Source organism: Coenobita brevimanus, chromosome 65, assembly GCF_032717465.1.
Source record: "Coenobita brevimanus isolate Jiangsu-jjx chromosome 65, ASM3271746v2, whole genome shotgun sequence".
In the NCBI taxonomy this organism is placed as follows: Eukaryota; Metazoa; Arthropoda; class Malacostraca; order Decapoda; family Coenobitidae; genus Coenobita; species Coenobita brevimanus.
The window spans coordinates 36,508,145-36,525,054 of NC_137018.1; the positions used below are offsets into that span (position 1 = coordinate 36,508,145).

The 16,910-nt window shown below is 42.1% G+C and overlaps 1 protein-coding gene across 1 annotated transcript in view; it reads left to right on the forward strand.

The window, feature by feature from the left end:
- Positions 1-16,910, forward strand: part of LOC145404899 (serine/threonine-protein phosphatase PP1-gamma catalytic subunit B) — a 177,880-nt gene that overhangs the window by 17,869 nt on the left and 143,101 nt on the right. The window contains exon 2 of the mRNA XM_080276400.1: positions 4,687-4,818. Coding sequence (XP_080132526.1) covers positions 4,687-4,818 — 132 coding nt within the window. The remainder of the gene's footprint in view (positions 1-4,686; positions 4,819-16,910) is intronic.

Consider the following 16,910-nt stretch of genomic DNA (forward strand, 5'->3'; position numbering starts at 1 on the left):
GATTTTTTGTGTGTGTGTTTGTGTGGTAGGGGAGTGTTGTTTATGGTGAGGTGTGGGATGTGACTGTTCTGCTGTCCAGTTTGTGAGAAGGGTCACTGCAGATTTGGCTGGGGCTATTTTGAGCCTGTTTGTGGTGAACCATTCGTGTAGTGTGTTGAGGTAAGGTTGAATGATGTGTGCAGCTGTGTTTGCATTTTGGTGCGTACATGTGTTATATCATCTGCATAGGAAGCTATGTGTATCTGTGGTGTGTGGGGTGTGGGTATGTAGTTCATGTGTAGGTAAAAGAGTGTAGGGGACAAAACAAATCCATGGGGGATGCCGTTTGTGAAGTTTCTGATGTTAGAAGACTGACTGGCAAATGTTATGTGTGCACATCTGCCTGCTAAGTAGTTTGCCAGCCATTGTTTTGAGTTATTGTGCATATTTGCATTGAGTATTTTGTTTGTGAGGTTGTGGTGGGGGATGGCATCAAAAGCTTTGCTAATGTCTAGTGTGATTAGGAGTGTTCTGTGTGGTGGCCTAGCTGAATTCATGCCATCGAAAACTCTCTGTGTAAGGTCTGTAAGAAGGGTGTTTGTGGAGTGTAGTGACCTAAAGCCATGTTGTGACTGGGCTAGGGGAATGTGAGGTGTGACTAGTTGTAGTACCAGTCGTTTAGTGACTTTAGAGGAGGTGCAGAGGAGTGTGATGGGACGGTGTGAGGAGGGTAACGTGGGGTCTTTGTTGGGTTTAGGGATAGTGATGATAATGCTATGCTTCCAGATGTTGGGTATTATGTTGTGTGAGTAGCTGTAGTTTGATAAGTTGGTCAGTGCTTGTATGCCTTATGGTACAAGGTGTTTAAGGTGTATGTTGTTTATGTTGTCTGGTCCATAGGCGGATAAGTGCTTTAGGTTGCTAATGATGTGCCTTGTCTGATTGTATGTGACAGGTGCGAAGTCTGGGTCTGTGGGGAACTGTCTTTTACGTCAGATGATAACGTCAGTCGTCGCAATGGGGGTTTAGATGGCTGACTTGTGAAAAGTGATTGATGAGAGTGTTTGCTTGTTGTTTGTTTGAGGGTATGGTGTCTGTTGTTGTGATGGCAGGATGTGATTGTGTGGTGTTGCTGTTGGGAAGTGTGATGCTGTTTAGTGTTTTGTAGAGTTTGCTGATGTTTGTTTTGTGGTTAAGTGTTTGGAGGTAATTTTTCCAGTTTAGTGTTTGCTGTTCTGATATTGTTTATTTGAGTGTTGAGTTCATGTATTTGTTGTATGGTGTCTTGTGTATGGGGTGTTGGGGAGTGTTGCAGTGTGTCCCATTGTCTGATGAGGCCTTGAATTTCTGGTGTGAAGTTGGGGTTGTCTCTCTTTCTGTTGCCTCTAGGGATGTGTCGTTTGTCTGCGTTTTGTATAATTGTATTGAAAGTGTGCACAGCGGTGTTGATGTTTGTGATGGGTGTACTGTTCAGTGTTTTGAAATGTTGTTCTGTTTCAGTTACAAAGGCCTCCCAGTTGGCTGTCTTATAAGTAGTGTGTGTGTGTTTGTGGCCAGCTGGGGTGATTCTGGTTTTGGTAGTGATGATGATTGGGAGGTGATCAGAACCTAGGGTTTTGGCCACTCTTCATGATGTAGTGGGGGCGAAGTTTGAGGAGCAGAAGGTGACGTCTGGAGATGATGGGAGGAAGAGGGCTTGGTGTGGGATATGAGTATGTTGGTCTAGATTGTTCAGTATGAAAAGATGATCTGTCTGGGAATGTAGTATCAGCCCTCTGTCTTGTGTCAGGGTTGTTGACATGCCAGGCCGACCACTTGGCGTTGAAATCTCCACCCAGGATGATGATGGGTATGTTAGTGATGTGGTGTATCTGTGGAGAGTAATTGTGTGGTAGTGTGGGGGACGATTGGGGGGAATGTATGTGTTAGCGATTGTTATGTGTGATGTACAGTACTATGGGTCACAAAAGTATTGGTGCATAGGGGGCCCGATGCCTACTGAAAACATTGGAACAACTGCTGATGTTTGATGCAGTGCCTCATTGTGTATGAACAATGTCTGATTATATAAACATAACATTTGCTATATGTTTGCAAGAGGATTTTACTAGTCAGTGAACAGCTGCTGATGTTTGCAATGCCTCATTGTGTGTGAACAGTGTCTGATTATATAAACATAACATTTGCTAAATGTTTGCGAGAGGATATTGCTAGTCAGCGATATATGACACCTCCCGAGATCAAGGCTACCAGTGTGTGGTAGGTCAGACACTAATATTTCAGTGACCTTCATTCTGTGGCCCCAGATGTAGTTTGGGAGGAGGCAGTGGCTCAATTGGTAGAGAGGTGGCCTGCAGTCCTACTGGACCCAGGTTCAAATCCCCGCTGGGGCAAGGAACAGTTTAAGGATTTGAATTTCATTAAATCAGACTTTACTGATCTACCAGAAGACCCGCCGATATGCCGTAAAAATACCCCCGTTAATACCAATACACCAGTCCTGTATAAGACAGCCCTAGCATGTATTCAATAAGGACTGTGGATGTTAGCACCGAAGTGGTGACATGTAGAGGTGTGTGGTACGTAGGAGGACTACTGGGACTTGGTAGCAGGCTGTGAAACCTATGCCAGTGTCGGACCAAAAAAAAAAAAAAAAAGTGTGACCCATATTACCTCAGTAGTGACCATTTGGAATTGAAGATCCCTAGTTTTTATTTATATATATTTTTATTTATATGTTGGTCCTCAATATGTCTCTCTATAGCCATACGTGGTAATCCTATGAGGGGTGGCTGTTTGTTGTTGAGTTAGTGATTTTACAGGGAGGGGCACTAACTGTTTGCCAACCCACATGTTGAAGGTAACATGTTGAGGTTGGTTATATGGTTACCACCCAGCAATGTAAATGGTTTCCTGGCTTTACAGGAAACCATTAGGCTTGTCACTCAATGTAAAACCATGTGAAAAGGAAAGAAGAGTATTAAAAAGCGACACGAAAGATGAAGAATTAGGAGGAGAGGAGGGCAGACACAGAAAAAGAATGATAAATACGAGGCTTAATTATAGTAGTTGCAGACCTTGAAACTGGGATACCCATTTTTCAGAATCTCCTTTTTCATCTGATACCCGTCCCCTTAAAACTGGTTGTTGAAATAAAAATGTATACAATATACAGGTAGAGTATAAATTTGCTCATGAAAAATTTGCAGCTTAGGATACTGCAGTGGCTTCTATTGCACACACATACCTTGAATTTGATGAACATATACCGGTACTTAGCGAATATGACCATGAACTCTGTTGGAAAGACTGGGGAAGTGGTACCACAGGCCCTGCAGAGTTTCTCAGAGTCAGCGAGTTAAAATGAATTGTGGTAGTAGATAAGCTTGGTGTGAGGTTGAAGGAAGTATTAGTTGTTCAGTAGGCCTCTGAACAGTTGTGTGCTGCTTGCTATGAAGCATCTGTGTGTGTGTGGTTGAAGGATTTTTTTGAAATTTATTAAAATACAAGTAGCAAAGTACTGCTTTGTTGTTCAAGGTGTTATGAGACTCATCTGTGACATCAGTCAGAGGGATCTTGAAAAATGAATAAAACTGCTTGATGGAAGCCAGAATAAAATAAAAAAAGAACAGTAATATGTCTTGAACCTGGGGTAATACATTTATTCATTCATTCATCATCCGATCCTACATTACCCCATGAGGAGCATAGGAGCCCGGGGCTAGGCAAGTTGTTCCTGACATTTAAGATGAGAGTGACTAATTTCACTCATCCCTGAATGGCATTACATGAGCAGTAAACCCCAACCATCCCTTGGATATAAACCTTCACTGGCTCATTCCGATTGGAGCGCCATAATTGCTCACTAAACCACCAGGCGCCAAAATTTGGTTATATGGTTACCATCCAGCATAGTACTGTAAATGGTTTCCTGGTGTATAGGAAACCATTTTGCTTGTCACTCAGTGTAGGGTCACCCACAGGCAGAAGGAAGAGGAAAGAATGAAGGAAAGAAAGACAGAAGAGGGAGTGTAAAGTCACCTGTAGACAGAAGGACAAGGAAATAATGAAAAAAGACAGAAGAGGATGGAAGGAAAGAAGGATGGAGGAGAGGAAAGAGCAGACACCCGAGAGCAGCACTATATCAAATGAGTGGATGGTGAGCGCCCCCACCTACCACATTGGGGTAATACATAAGCTGAATAAAAGTATCTTGCATCATCCATAAGCTGAATAAAAGTATCTTGCATCATCCATAAGCTGAATAAAAGTATCTTGCATCATCCAGAACAAAGTATAACGTGTGGTACATTTTTGGCCTAAGGGGGTTACTGAAGATTATCTCTGGATTCTTTCTGATCCTTTCAACTTTGGGGGCTGAAAAAGAATAACACTGCCTGATGGCGGCCAGAATGAAATAAAAAAGGACAGTAACTAATATGTTTTAAACCTGGGGCAGTACATAAGCTGAATAAAAGTATCTTGCATCACCTAGCCTGAGGGGGTTAATGAAGATTTTCAGGATTCTCTCTGATCCCTTCAAGGTCTTCATCTTTCACCCAAGCCGGATTAAATAAGTCTGGTGTTAGCAATGTTAAGAGTGATGAGTACAGATAGTGAACCAGAGTAGCAGTACGCAATTTTATAATTTTATTAGTTTCTTGTAATTTTTGATTACCAACTAACTTGGTCCTTTACCTTTTTCAGTGCGTGGCTCTCGTCCAGGAAAGAATGTACAATTGACTGAAAATGAAATCCGGGGGTTGTGCTTAAAGTCCAGAGAAATCTTCCTTTCACAGCCAATACTTCTGGAATTAGAAGCTCCCCTCAAAATATGTGGTAAGTACATGCTGATAGTTTTTTAATTGTTACCACTAAAGCTTCTGTATTGAAGATTAAGTTAGAGAAGGTGTGTCCTCTATATCATGTATATGTTTTTTCTCTAGATTGAAACCAGAGTTGTTGGGGTGTGTAGACTTAATCTTTGCTGTAAAACAAATCATGGTAAATCACATGGGTTCATAAGATGCCTCCTGCACTGAGTAGAGTTGTGACAGTACTGGTAGCCAAAATAAGTTAATATTTTGTGCTTGGGGATTAAATATATGAAAGTGAAATACAGTAAGTGGTGCAGTTAGTTATCAGCTATATACTGAAACTTGCAATACTAATGTACTGATTGATTGGTTCTTTGATAGAATGTAGTAGTGTACCATGTTGGTGGATTGATATGTATATATACAATTCACCCCTCTCTACCGGCTCAGTTGGGGTGAGTTTTATCAGATAACGCCGATAATCCGGTAAGTCTGATAACCCTCCCAGAAGTGTGATTTCAAGTACGTAATGAGAAATAAATGAGTAAAATAGCATGTTTTAGTACAAAAAATGAAAACTATGCCCATTTTACATTAACTTGGCCTATAATTTCACACCCTTGTCATAGCACTTCTTTATTACTAGCCCAAGTTGGTGGGAAAGCCTGCCACCAGCATTGGTAACTGCATTCTGAGTCACCCCACTTGTGGGAAGCAATCCGGTAGGCATGCATCATATGCCTCACGTAATGAATAGTATATGTTAAATGCAAAAGTGTCTGGTGGTCCCAGAGTTCTTTGGTAGGTCCACATGGTTTTTCCCATTTATCGGTTGGTATCCTACATGTAAGACAGTTTGTCTGGGATCCTCAAAGTCTTAAGGGGAGTGGACGCCAGCAGGGACCAATTTTCGACTGACAAAGGCATTAGCAAAAGTTATCCCGTAAAATAGCTCCGAGTATCACTCATTCTCTGTAAAAATGTGGCAGCAGTACGACTTCTTTCCCCCTTCAAAAAATTATTTTGTAATTCCAATTTTGAGGTCATGTGCCTGCAGAAATCTCTGTGTTCTGTGCATTGTATAATATGACCTTTTTTTTTTTTTTCTACGAATATTGTCATACGTCTGGCAATGGGAGTGTGTGTGTGTGTGTGTGTGTGTGTGTGTGTGTGTGTGTGTGTGTGTGTGTGGAGGGTGGGGCAACGAGGCGGGAAACGCCAGAGATGCTGTGACACTGGGAGAGGTGAGATGTGCCAGTCTTGGTCTCAACCCGTTCTCAGTCTGCACAAATCTTGGCCATTTCTCATCGTTTTTTGGACACTTTTTGAAGATGGGGCGACCAAATAAGAAGCTACTGCAATGTTGGAAAGCAGCCATTTCAAGGGATGAAAAATGTGTCGGAAGCAGCAATTCATTCTCCACCATCGCCACTTCCCTCCTTACCTGACAATCCCCAACCTTCTGCATCTGTTTCTCCAACTTTGTCTTCTCCAATGCCCTCTACCTCTTCATAACCATCCCTAATCCTAACCCATAAGATAAAAACAAAGGTATCTAAGTTGTTTCTAATCATGTTTCTAATCGTACAGACACTGCAAGTCAACAGAAAACGAATGATACCTCAAAATTAAGCTTACTGTCCTTTGGAGTGATATAACTCCATTAGTTTTGAACATAAGAAAAAAAGCAAAATACCTTCCAAAAGAGGAATGAAAGGGGAACATTTTGTGCCTAAACTTTTTTCAGAGACTGACAAACAAGACTTCAATGATTTTTTTTAACATGGCAAAAGGGGATAAGATTTGGAATAAATACATAAACATTTTGGAAATTTTTTTGTTCAGTAATGGTAAAGACCATTTTAAAACTGATAGGGCAATTTATTAATTAGGGTTTTATTAGTAAAACTACCAAATATCATAGAGATCAATGAACGCACTTCCCCTGGTTTCCCGTTTCTCACGTCTTTTATTTTATGCTTATTATGCATATATTTGCTTGTAACAAACGGCAATCACTGGTGCCTGATTTGATCAAGATCAGTACAGGAAGAGTAGAAGCCAGGCAATGGCATGCAGGGGGGGGGAGAGGTTATGTGGTGTAAGACATTGTCCCTGCTTGGCATCTTGTAGAGGAATAGAGGAAGTTTTCCCGTGTATACGTGCCAAAAATCACTCACGAAAATTGAAAATTGTGCAAATTAGGGACCTTGCAATGTTGCCGCGTTAATTCACGTCGCCGGGACATGAGTGCACATCATGTGCGGACGTTAATTCACGTCGCCGGGACGACGCGGGTTAAACAGCGCGGGGACTGTGTTTGTCCCAACGGTGGTGACATCTACCGGAATACTAGGCTTTTCAGAAGCACCCCATTATACCTGACTTCCAATCCTCAGAGACTCCACCTTCCTCCCAGGCCAATCTGCACATCTTCCACATCCATTCTACCACTATCTATCTGCCCCATGCTTCAGCATTTCACCCCACACTCCATCAATTCCTGGGGCTTTCCCCAGTTTGACTTTCTTCATTGCTTCCACAACTTCTATCCTACTGATTTCTTCCTGTCTTCTCACCTCCCTCCTTCCAGCCATTCCCCAGTCACTTATACTCGCATTACTTCCATTGTCTGTGTTCAACAATTCCTTAAAGTGTCCTCTCCATCTGTTCACTTTTTCTCCCTTTTCCACTAGTAATCTACCATTTTTATCTTTCACTGCTACCCTGTCTTAATCTCTTCACCTCTTTCCAGAACATTTTCTTACAGTCCCTCCACTTTACACTCAAATTCCTTCCAAATTCCTCATCCACTTTCTTCTTACTCTCTCTCACTAATCTTTTCACCTCTCTTTTCCTTTCTACATATAACTCTCCCGCCTTTCAACTTCTTCCACGCCCCTATTTCTCATCCGTTCATTGTATGCTTTCTTCTTTTGTGCCACAGCCTGTCTCACCTCTTCATTCCAACATTGTGTTCCTTGCACCCCCTTCTGTCTCCTCTTGACCTCACACACCACATCACATGCTGCACATATTTCTGTGAATATCTTGCACACACCTTCCACGTCCCCCATCTGCATCAATTCATATTTACCCAATTGTTCCTTCACTTCCACAAAATTAGACCGATACCGATACCAGTGAGGGAGGGAGATGCCTGCCGTCTGAGGGCTGTGGCAGGGCCCTGGGCTGCTGATGAGAGACTACCAACCTGTCTCGTACATGTCCATGGTGGCAGATGTGGCTCATTACCAAAGAATGTACTGTATTACTATGCACCATGTACTCAAAATATGATATATACTAAGTAATTGGATATTACCAATGATTTATTTTTCATCCCTATGAAACATCCAAATTCTGTTTAACAAAATAACTTCCAGTCAGTGATATGCTACGCACTAAATCCTTTTAAGTATCGGTAGTATCGGCAGAAAATCAGCCGATACCGATTCCAATACCGATACTTTAAAAATGGGCCGATACCACTGATACCTATACATCGATACATCTTTAGATCCATGCACCCCCTTTCATCTTCTCTTCACCCCATGCACCACCTTACATGCTGCACAGATTTCTTCTGTGAATACCTTGCACGCACTACCACCTCCCCTGTCTGCTCCTAATCATATCTACCAAAACGCTCCTCCACTTCTCTCATATATTCTGCCCCTCCTCCCCCCCTTTCTTTTTTTCTTCAACCTTTCTACCTACACCATTTAAGATTTGCAGATGATATTGTCCTAATTTCAGAATTGGTAGAGATATTGCAAGAAATGTTAAATGGCCTAAATAAAGCCTTGGAGTAGGGCTGAAGATGAATTGTAGTAAAACTGCACCAAAGAGCGTCATCAAAATAAATGAAGAAATTCTTGAAAGTGAGGAGTATAATTACATGGAGCAAATACTGAAACTTATGAAAGATCATCATCGGGAAACAAAGACTCATTACATTTCGATGGAAAGCTTTAAGTATACATGAAACATAATGAAAAGTAGCTTGCTAGTAATTATGAAGTGATAAATGTAACAAATGTATCATTCCAGCGTATGATGTACCATACGGTTGTAAGACCTGTAAACTGATAAAATCGATGGAAAACCAATTAACCTGTTATCAAAGAGCACTGGAAAGGTTACTGTTAGGAATATCTTTCAGAGACAGGAAAAGACATTGTAGAAGTAATAAGAGACCAGACCTGGAAGTGGGCAGGTGATGTAGTGAGAATAAGGAATAACCAATGGAGCAAGAGGCTGACTGATTGGACTCCAAGAGTTTGCAAGCACAGCAGAAAAAGGCCAGACAGGAGGTGGAGAGATGAGAGAGGGAAATTTGCAGGCAAAACGTGGCAGAGATTGACTCTGTCAAGGAGATTGTGGAGAAGGTTGGGTGAGGCCTTCAGTAGAGGACTTGGATTGGCTGTTGTGCATGTATGGTGTAGATGGTAAGCTGCTAGATGTCAAGAGTTTTTATGATAGTAGTGAAGCATGTGTAAGAGTAAGTGGGCTTCTAAGTTAGTGGTTCACGATTGGTGAGGGCTTGCGACAAGGTTGTATGATGTTCCCGTGATTGTTCAGTGTATATATATATATATATATATATATATATATATATATATATATATGGATGGGGTGATGAGAGAAGCAAAAACATGAGTAATGGAGAGGGGGATGGCATTGGTAATGCATGGTGATGGATGGAATATCTCCAATTTGTTATATGTTGATGATGCAGTACTACTTGCAAGTACCAGACAAAAACTTGGTAGACTAGTTCAGAGTTTTGCTGATGTCTGTGAGGATCTTGCCTTTAGAGTAAATGTTGAAAAGAGTAAAGTGATGATTATCCTTGGGGAACTGCAAGGATTGGTGGATGAGTTTGGAAGAGTGTGTATGAAACGGAATCTAAAAGTAAATGTAGGGAAGAGTAAAGTAATGGTCTTTGAGAGAGGTGAAGCCAGTGAATGTACAGTACAGTGAGGTTGGATGGTGAGGAGATGGAAACTGTGAGTACATTTAAGTACTTGGGTAGTGTGATGAGTAAGAATAGAAGTTTGGAGAGTGAAGTGCTTGAAAGGGTACAGCAAAGAAGAAAGGTTGCTGGTTCCTTGAAAGCAGTGATAAGAAACAGGGAAGTGAGCATGGAAGTGAAAAAGTTACTGCATGACAGTATTGTGATACCTACTCGAACGTATGGAAGTGATGCTTGGACGTTGTTAGAGGGACACAAGTCAAGAGTGAGAGCAGTGGAAATGAGTCATTTAAGAGGAGCCTGTAGAGTCACATGGAGAGACAGGCTGGCAAATGAGGATATAAAGGAGCGTTGTGGTGTGTATGTGAATGTGATAGGAAGCGTTAGGAGGAACACCCTGAGGTGGTTTGGCAATGTGGAGAGGATGGAAGGTGAAAGACTGACGAAGAGAGTGTATGTGAGTGAGGTGGAGGGGGGGAGAGGGAGGGGGAGGCCGAGGATGAGATGGAGGGATGGAGTGGAGAAGTATATGAGAGAGGGGGGTGTGAGTTGGGAGCAGGGGAGAGAAATGGCGGGGGACAGGGCGACGTGGAGGCGATTTGTTTGTGACCAATCCGTACGGGATTAAGGCGTCTGGCAGTAGATAGATAGATAGATGATTATTGAGAGAGAAGGTGACTCCCAGTGCGATGTTACAGTGAATGGAGAGAGACTAGAAATGGTGAAAGAGTTCAAATGCCTGAGTATAGTGATAGAAAAGAGAGGAAAAATGTTAAAAAAAGAAGTGGTAAGTAGAGTGACACAAGGATGGAAAGTAGCTGGTGCAATGAAGACCTTGATAAGAAACAGAGGATTGAGTGTTGCAGCTGAACAAGGCTTACATGAAGGAGTACTAGTGCCAACATTAACATATGGATGTGAGACTATGGTGTGGCATGAAAATGAAAAGTCAAGGGTGAGAACAGTGGAGATGGGACTGGTGAGGAATGTTTGTGGAGTACAGAGAGTGGATAGGATCCGAAATAATGTGATTCGTGAAAGGTGCGGAGTGAGGAAGTCTGTGGACACCGGAATCGAAGAGAGTGTACTGAGATGGAATGGTCATGTGGAGAGAATGGATAATAATAAAATGGTGAAAAAGGTATATCTGAGTGAATTTGAAGTTGGGAGGAGGTGAGGTAGGCCAAGGAGAAGGTGGAGGGTATGGTGGATGAGTGTGTGAGGAAGAGAGGTTTGGAAGTCGGTAAGGCTAGATGGCTGACAAGAGATCGAACTGGCTGGATGAATATTGTGAGATGCGCATGATCAGGGATTTGGCGCTCCTTTTTAATGTGACAGTGTCTGGATTGACTCTGTCGGATATCTTTATGTGAAGCTACAGAACGTGGTGAATGTTTTTGCCGTATCAGATATAGCCAGAATTCCTGGGGCTTGAATGGTGAGTGAATGGCAGCATGGTCCATTGGATTGGGCAAATTTGGGCTGTTTGGATGTTGCAACTCCTCAGCCTGCCCTAGGGTAGGAAAGGAGGTTTGGATGATGATGATGATACCTGTGTGTGTGTGTGTGTGTGTTATATATATATATATATATATATATATATATATATATATATATATATATATATAATTGAAATTGAAATTTAATGTGCTGGGAGAAACTATTTAGGTTACGTAGGTCTCAAGTGGATAGAGCTAGGAAGGAATGAGAACTATGTAAAGTGAAAAAGTTCTTGAGTATAGGGTATCTTACTGTATATAACTAGCTAGACATCAGGAGGTGGGCACAAAGATTGCCTCCATGTTAACTCTTCCACGGCCATCAGACCATCGTCCTTCCAGCTTGTACCACCCACACTCATACCTCTCACTTCATCCCTGGTCTCCACCTCACTCACATTCCTAGTGACTTTCATTCTCCATTCTCTCCACATGGTCAAGGAGTATAGAGGCATTGTTCTTTGGATCATGGTGTTACAATAGTGAATTTTGAATTAACTACAGGCAGAACCCAGTGTACGATAGAGTTGTGTTTGTTGGAGGAAAAAAGTAATGAAGTACTGTGAAATGGGACAAATAAACATGGGTTTGTTAGCATTGTCAGGAGGCCTGTCAGGGTTAATCTGCTGTGATGTTACATAACCTTAACTAAGTCCAAAAGCAGATTAGGCTAAACCATATCTCGTAATTTACACCTGTTGTTGACTTAAGGATGTCAAAACTGGCTTTTCAAATTCATGTTAATTCTTTACAGTATTGTCATAATTATGGTTCACAGTCAGTGTACTGATGTCTGTAGGCCAGCTTCCTTACCTTGTGGTAAGTAATATTCTATGTATTTTACTCACATTTGACTTTTCACTTAGGAACTCCAGGAAGTGATTATTCAGTATAGTTCATACTGATAATGCATTCATGATTTTAGTGTAATTATGGCATCTTGCAGCAATATCAGAGCTTATTTACCCGTACCATGGCAGTTGTATAGGGATGGTCAAGTCCTGTTCTGGGGAAGGTATAAAAGTGAAGATCGTTTTGCCTGAAAATATTAATCTGGGATTGCGTATATTGGGGTCTGCCTGTATGGTGAAGTGAAACAGGCTTGGTGGATGTGGTAGAGGATAGGACTTAGCAATTACTCTGCACCCCAGAAACTTTCAAAACTTAGATCAAGCATAAGACAAAACCCCGAATCTAATGTACCCTTTATTTCATCCATGCTGTTTGGTACTTCATCCTCTTGTATTAGCTACCGTATTATTCTCAGTCATAACAAAACTGAAATAAGGAGCTAGATACGGTACTGTAATTCTTTCACTGATCCCTTCACATTAAAAGGTCATTCTCAAGGTAAGCAAGACTATCTGGAGGTAGCAAGAATAAACCAGTAGAATACGTCACCAGTTTCAGTGATTAGTTGAGAGGGTTGGGGTCCTGTTACAAGAGTTCTGATCTCCAACTTTGGTGGGAACGATTGGCTATGACTGAACCATTAAAGAATTTGTGGTGTAACATGTCGTGACACATGCTTAGCTCATTGTTAAAGGATGGCTGTGCACCTCTGCTTCATGGCTTCAGTAGAGTATTTTTATTTGCTGGAATTATCTGTGGGACATGTTTTTGGTGGGCTTATAATGGGTTTATTATTATTATTTATTGTTATTATTATTAGTATTAGTATTTTATGTTTATGGGTGTGTGGTAGTTTTTGTATTCCAGTAGTTTGTACCGTACTTGAGTTGTCACTGAAGGTCAAAAGAACAGATACGAGTGGGTTAGAAGTAATGCAGGGTATCTGCCTTGGAAGTTGCGTCAGTGTGTATGACATCTCGTGGTCTTTATCAGCTTGGCCTTCATTTTTCTTCCATTCTGTTGGTTACATTAGTGGTTTTGCTCTTTTATTTTGTCACTTCTTGAAAGAGGATTGATAATATAGGAAACAGGAGGTAGGGTGCAGTTCAGTGTAGAAGAAAGAGGTAGAGAAAGTTGAGGGAAAAGGGGGAATTAATACAGAAGGAGAGAGGGGAGATAATGTATTGCCGGATACTGGAAACAAATGAATAGCAAAAAAAGCGTTGAATAAAAACAATGGTGATATGAGGGAAGAGAGAGGGATAAAAGGAGTGGGATGAAGAGAGGGAGGGGGAGTGTTAAGAGTTGTACCAGTGCCAGCATCCCACACTGCCTACCACTGCCACCACCACAAGACAGAAATACAGTACAGCTACTTTTGCTGGTCTCGCCCAGTCGCCCTCCTTACTCTTTGTTCACTTTTCCCCTCAATCCCCCTTCCAGTTCCGTCGCCAAATTTATTCTGATTGAATAGTGAATGCACATTATGGATTTATCTGGTGTTGAAGGATTGAAGTGTGTGTGTGTGTGTGTGTGTGTGTGTGTGTGTGTGTGTGTGTGTGTGTGTGTGTGTGTGAGTAGTAGAAGGGGAGAAAGGTGTGGGGGAGAAGAAGAAAGGAAACGAGAGGGGAAAGGAAGACAGGAACCGTATAGTGTGAAAGGCAAAAGAAGTTTAAAAAAAAAAAGTGAGAGGGACAGAAGTAAGGTAGAGTGAAAGTGTGATGCAGAGAAGTAAGGAAGATGGATTGTGATGGATGGAGGATGATGATGATGAGAGCATGTAGGACGATGAGGAAGGGAAGAGGGAGTATGTAAGGGAGTGGAGACTGTGAGAAGGGAGAGTGAGGGGTGGAAAATTAAGCGAGTATGGGATGAGTAAGTGTGGAGGGACCATCTAAATAAGGACAGGTGAATGATGGCGGAGAATGAAGAAATATTTTTGAGAGGGAGAGCGAGAGATAGAAAGAGAGCAAAGGTAGTGGTAGTGAGGAAAGTGTGTGTGGTGAGTGTTGGCACTGAGGGGCGGGGTTGAGGCCACTGTCATGCGGGTGTCGCTGGTGGCAGATGGGGGAGGGGGAAAGGAGGGACACAGGACGAGGTAGGTGAGAGGTAAAACGTACTGGGGAAAGAATTGGGAGAGTGACACGGGGGAGGGAGGAGAGTAGTATGAGGTGACAGTTTGAAGGGGACACGGGAAGGAACTATGTAAGGGGCGGGACGATTTGGGGAAACGGTCAAGGGGGAGAAGCATTAAGAAGTAGGTTTAGGGTTGTTCATTTGAATGAGTAAAGGAGAGCTAGGTGAGCGGAGTGTGGCGAGTGTAACGGAGGATTGTGTTATGGAGAAAAGGTTGTTGATGGGAAGGGGGGAAGGGGATGATTGTGTGTGTGTGTGAGAGAGAGGGGGGGGGGGAGTGAAAGAGAGTACTTTTATTTTGGCAGGTCTATGGAAAATGATTAAAAAGATTTAAGGAAAGAAAAAAAAAAAAAGGAATGATGCTAGGAGATGACTAAAATGACCACTGTGATTGGGTGCCCAGGTTTGAGAATGAAGGTCACGTTTTGTACCGGTTTGGGGGACGGCGAGCGTTGTCAGGTGTTTACAGATTAGACATGGCTTCGAGGTTTGCTATGTGCCAGTGTGAACATTAATTTGGGTGAAGGGAGATGGACTGTGTGGAAATGAATTGAAAGAGGCTGGAGGATGCGAAAATGCATTGGTTAATGTTGAGAGTTTGTAAATGCATTGAGGGAATTCAGAAATGACGTGTGAGGAATGGGGAAAGTAGAAAATGAAGTGAGAATGTGAGAATTAAGTGAGTTCGTACATGAGTTCAGAGAATGTGGCTAAGTGTGAGGGAACGCAGGGTGTGAATGTGACGCATGAATACTCTCGGATTAGATCATTAGAGGGAGTAGAGGGGTAGGAGAATTTTTGGGTGAGCCAGTGGAGAAGGAAGTAAGCGTGAGAGATGGGGCAGGAGACCTGAAGGGAAAGGAACTAGGCAAGGTAGTTAAGGTAAGGAGTGATCAGTAAGTGGAGGAGGTTAAGCAGTGGAGCAGGTTTGCGGTAACAGTTTGCTGAGAGCAGGTTCGAGGATGTGTCTGGGCTTGGATATTTGGGAACAATGGTAAAGAGTTGTACCGTGGGGAGGGTTCCAGTGATAATAGTGATTGTGTGTGTGTGTGTGTGTGTGTGTGTGTGTGTGTGTGTGTGTGTGTGTGTGTGTGTGTGTGTGTGTGTGTGTGTGTGTGTTGGGAGGTAAGCAGTCAGGTAGGCAGGGAGAGATGGGAGGAAAAAGTGGCGGCGGGAAGTGGATGGGAGTTATCCGAGGAGGCGTAGTTAAATGGGGGGGGGGGGAGAAAGCGCCTCAGCACACGGCTGTGATCACATCTCGCCGGCTTGGAGGGACCGGCTCCGTAGTCTTAAATATACTTGAACTTTTTAACGCCTTCCATTCGATGACGTATATTTCCCTTTTGCTTCCTCTTTGCATACAATCTAATCTCATGGAGATACGTTTCTAACTGGAGGTAGATACAGCCTTCACTGACCACATCACTATGGTTTTCCTAAATCAAGTAAAATAGTTTCATGATAGCAAGAATGAAATGGAACAATACGTCTTCGTAGTAAGGGGATTAAACTTACCGTTGTTTACACTGATCCACTCATGCATAAAGCTACCAGACTTCATACCTGACTGGAGTGAATAATTGCTTTTGAAATAGGAAGACAGTGATTCAGGAGTCTTAAAATCCTTGATAAATAGTTCCCCTGATGCCTGCTTACATATTTTCTTTGTTTAGGCGTGGGTCCTTGTTTACCAGGATTTACTTCTTGCTGGTATTTTGCTTGTTAATGGAGTTTAGAGGTTTTGATAGAGAAGTTTGTCCTCAGGCTGAGCTTAATCCGCTAACGTAATTTACAGGTTTATTTTTGCCACTTCCGAACAAGTTTTAAGAAATAGCTACCTCATGCAGTGAAGGGGGGGGGGGGTAAATAATGTCCGTATCATGTGAAGGGGAAAAAAAGTGAAGGCTACATCTGTCTTCTCTGGTGGTAGCAAGAATATAAGAGCATTTGGATTAAAGGGTTAATTGGTTCTAGTGTTTGGACTTCTAAATGACTTTGCTTAAACTTCACATGTCTTATCATTAAGTTTGTTTATTTTGGTGACAGTTCTGTGCTTTAATGTGTTATGCTGGTTACTGCTCTTATTGGTTGTACAGTTAGCGCTTATGTTTTTCAGATTTTCCTTAGTGTGTTAGTGGCGTTTAAAGTGAAAGGGGAAATGTTGCTGCAGGTTCAGTGCTCCTGTATTTTTTTTTTCCCCCTCGTTAAGATTTACAGATCTGGAAAGAGTATTTCCTTGTTTAGTCGCATTTGGGTTGATTTGCTTGGGTGAAATTCATGCAAGGACGACTTTGCGAAGCGATTGTACCATTTGTGCCCCCTTTTTTTTTTTTTTTTTTTTTTTTTTTTTTGTGAATATTGTGATTAAGGGATTGAGGATATAGCATGTTGACTGGCCGTGGGACTAGACAAGACGGTGCTTTGCCGAGTGAATATAGCTTGTAAGTTATATAGCTACCGTAATTTTTGAGCTGAAATTTTGGGTTAGCGGTTGCATGTTATATACATGTAGATGTTATATTGAATCAGGTGTTTACTCCCCCCCATCTCCAACACTCCATAACAGATACTGTCATGTTGATGAATCAGGTACCGTATGACTCAGTATCCGTGACAGTGGAGAACGGATGGTCTTAACTGGTATAGGGC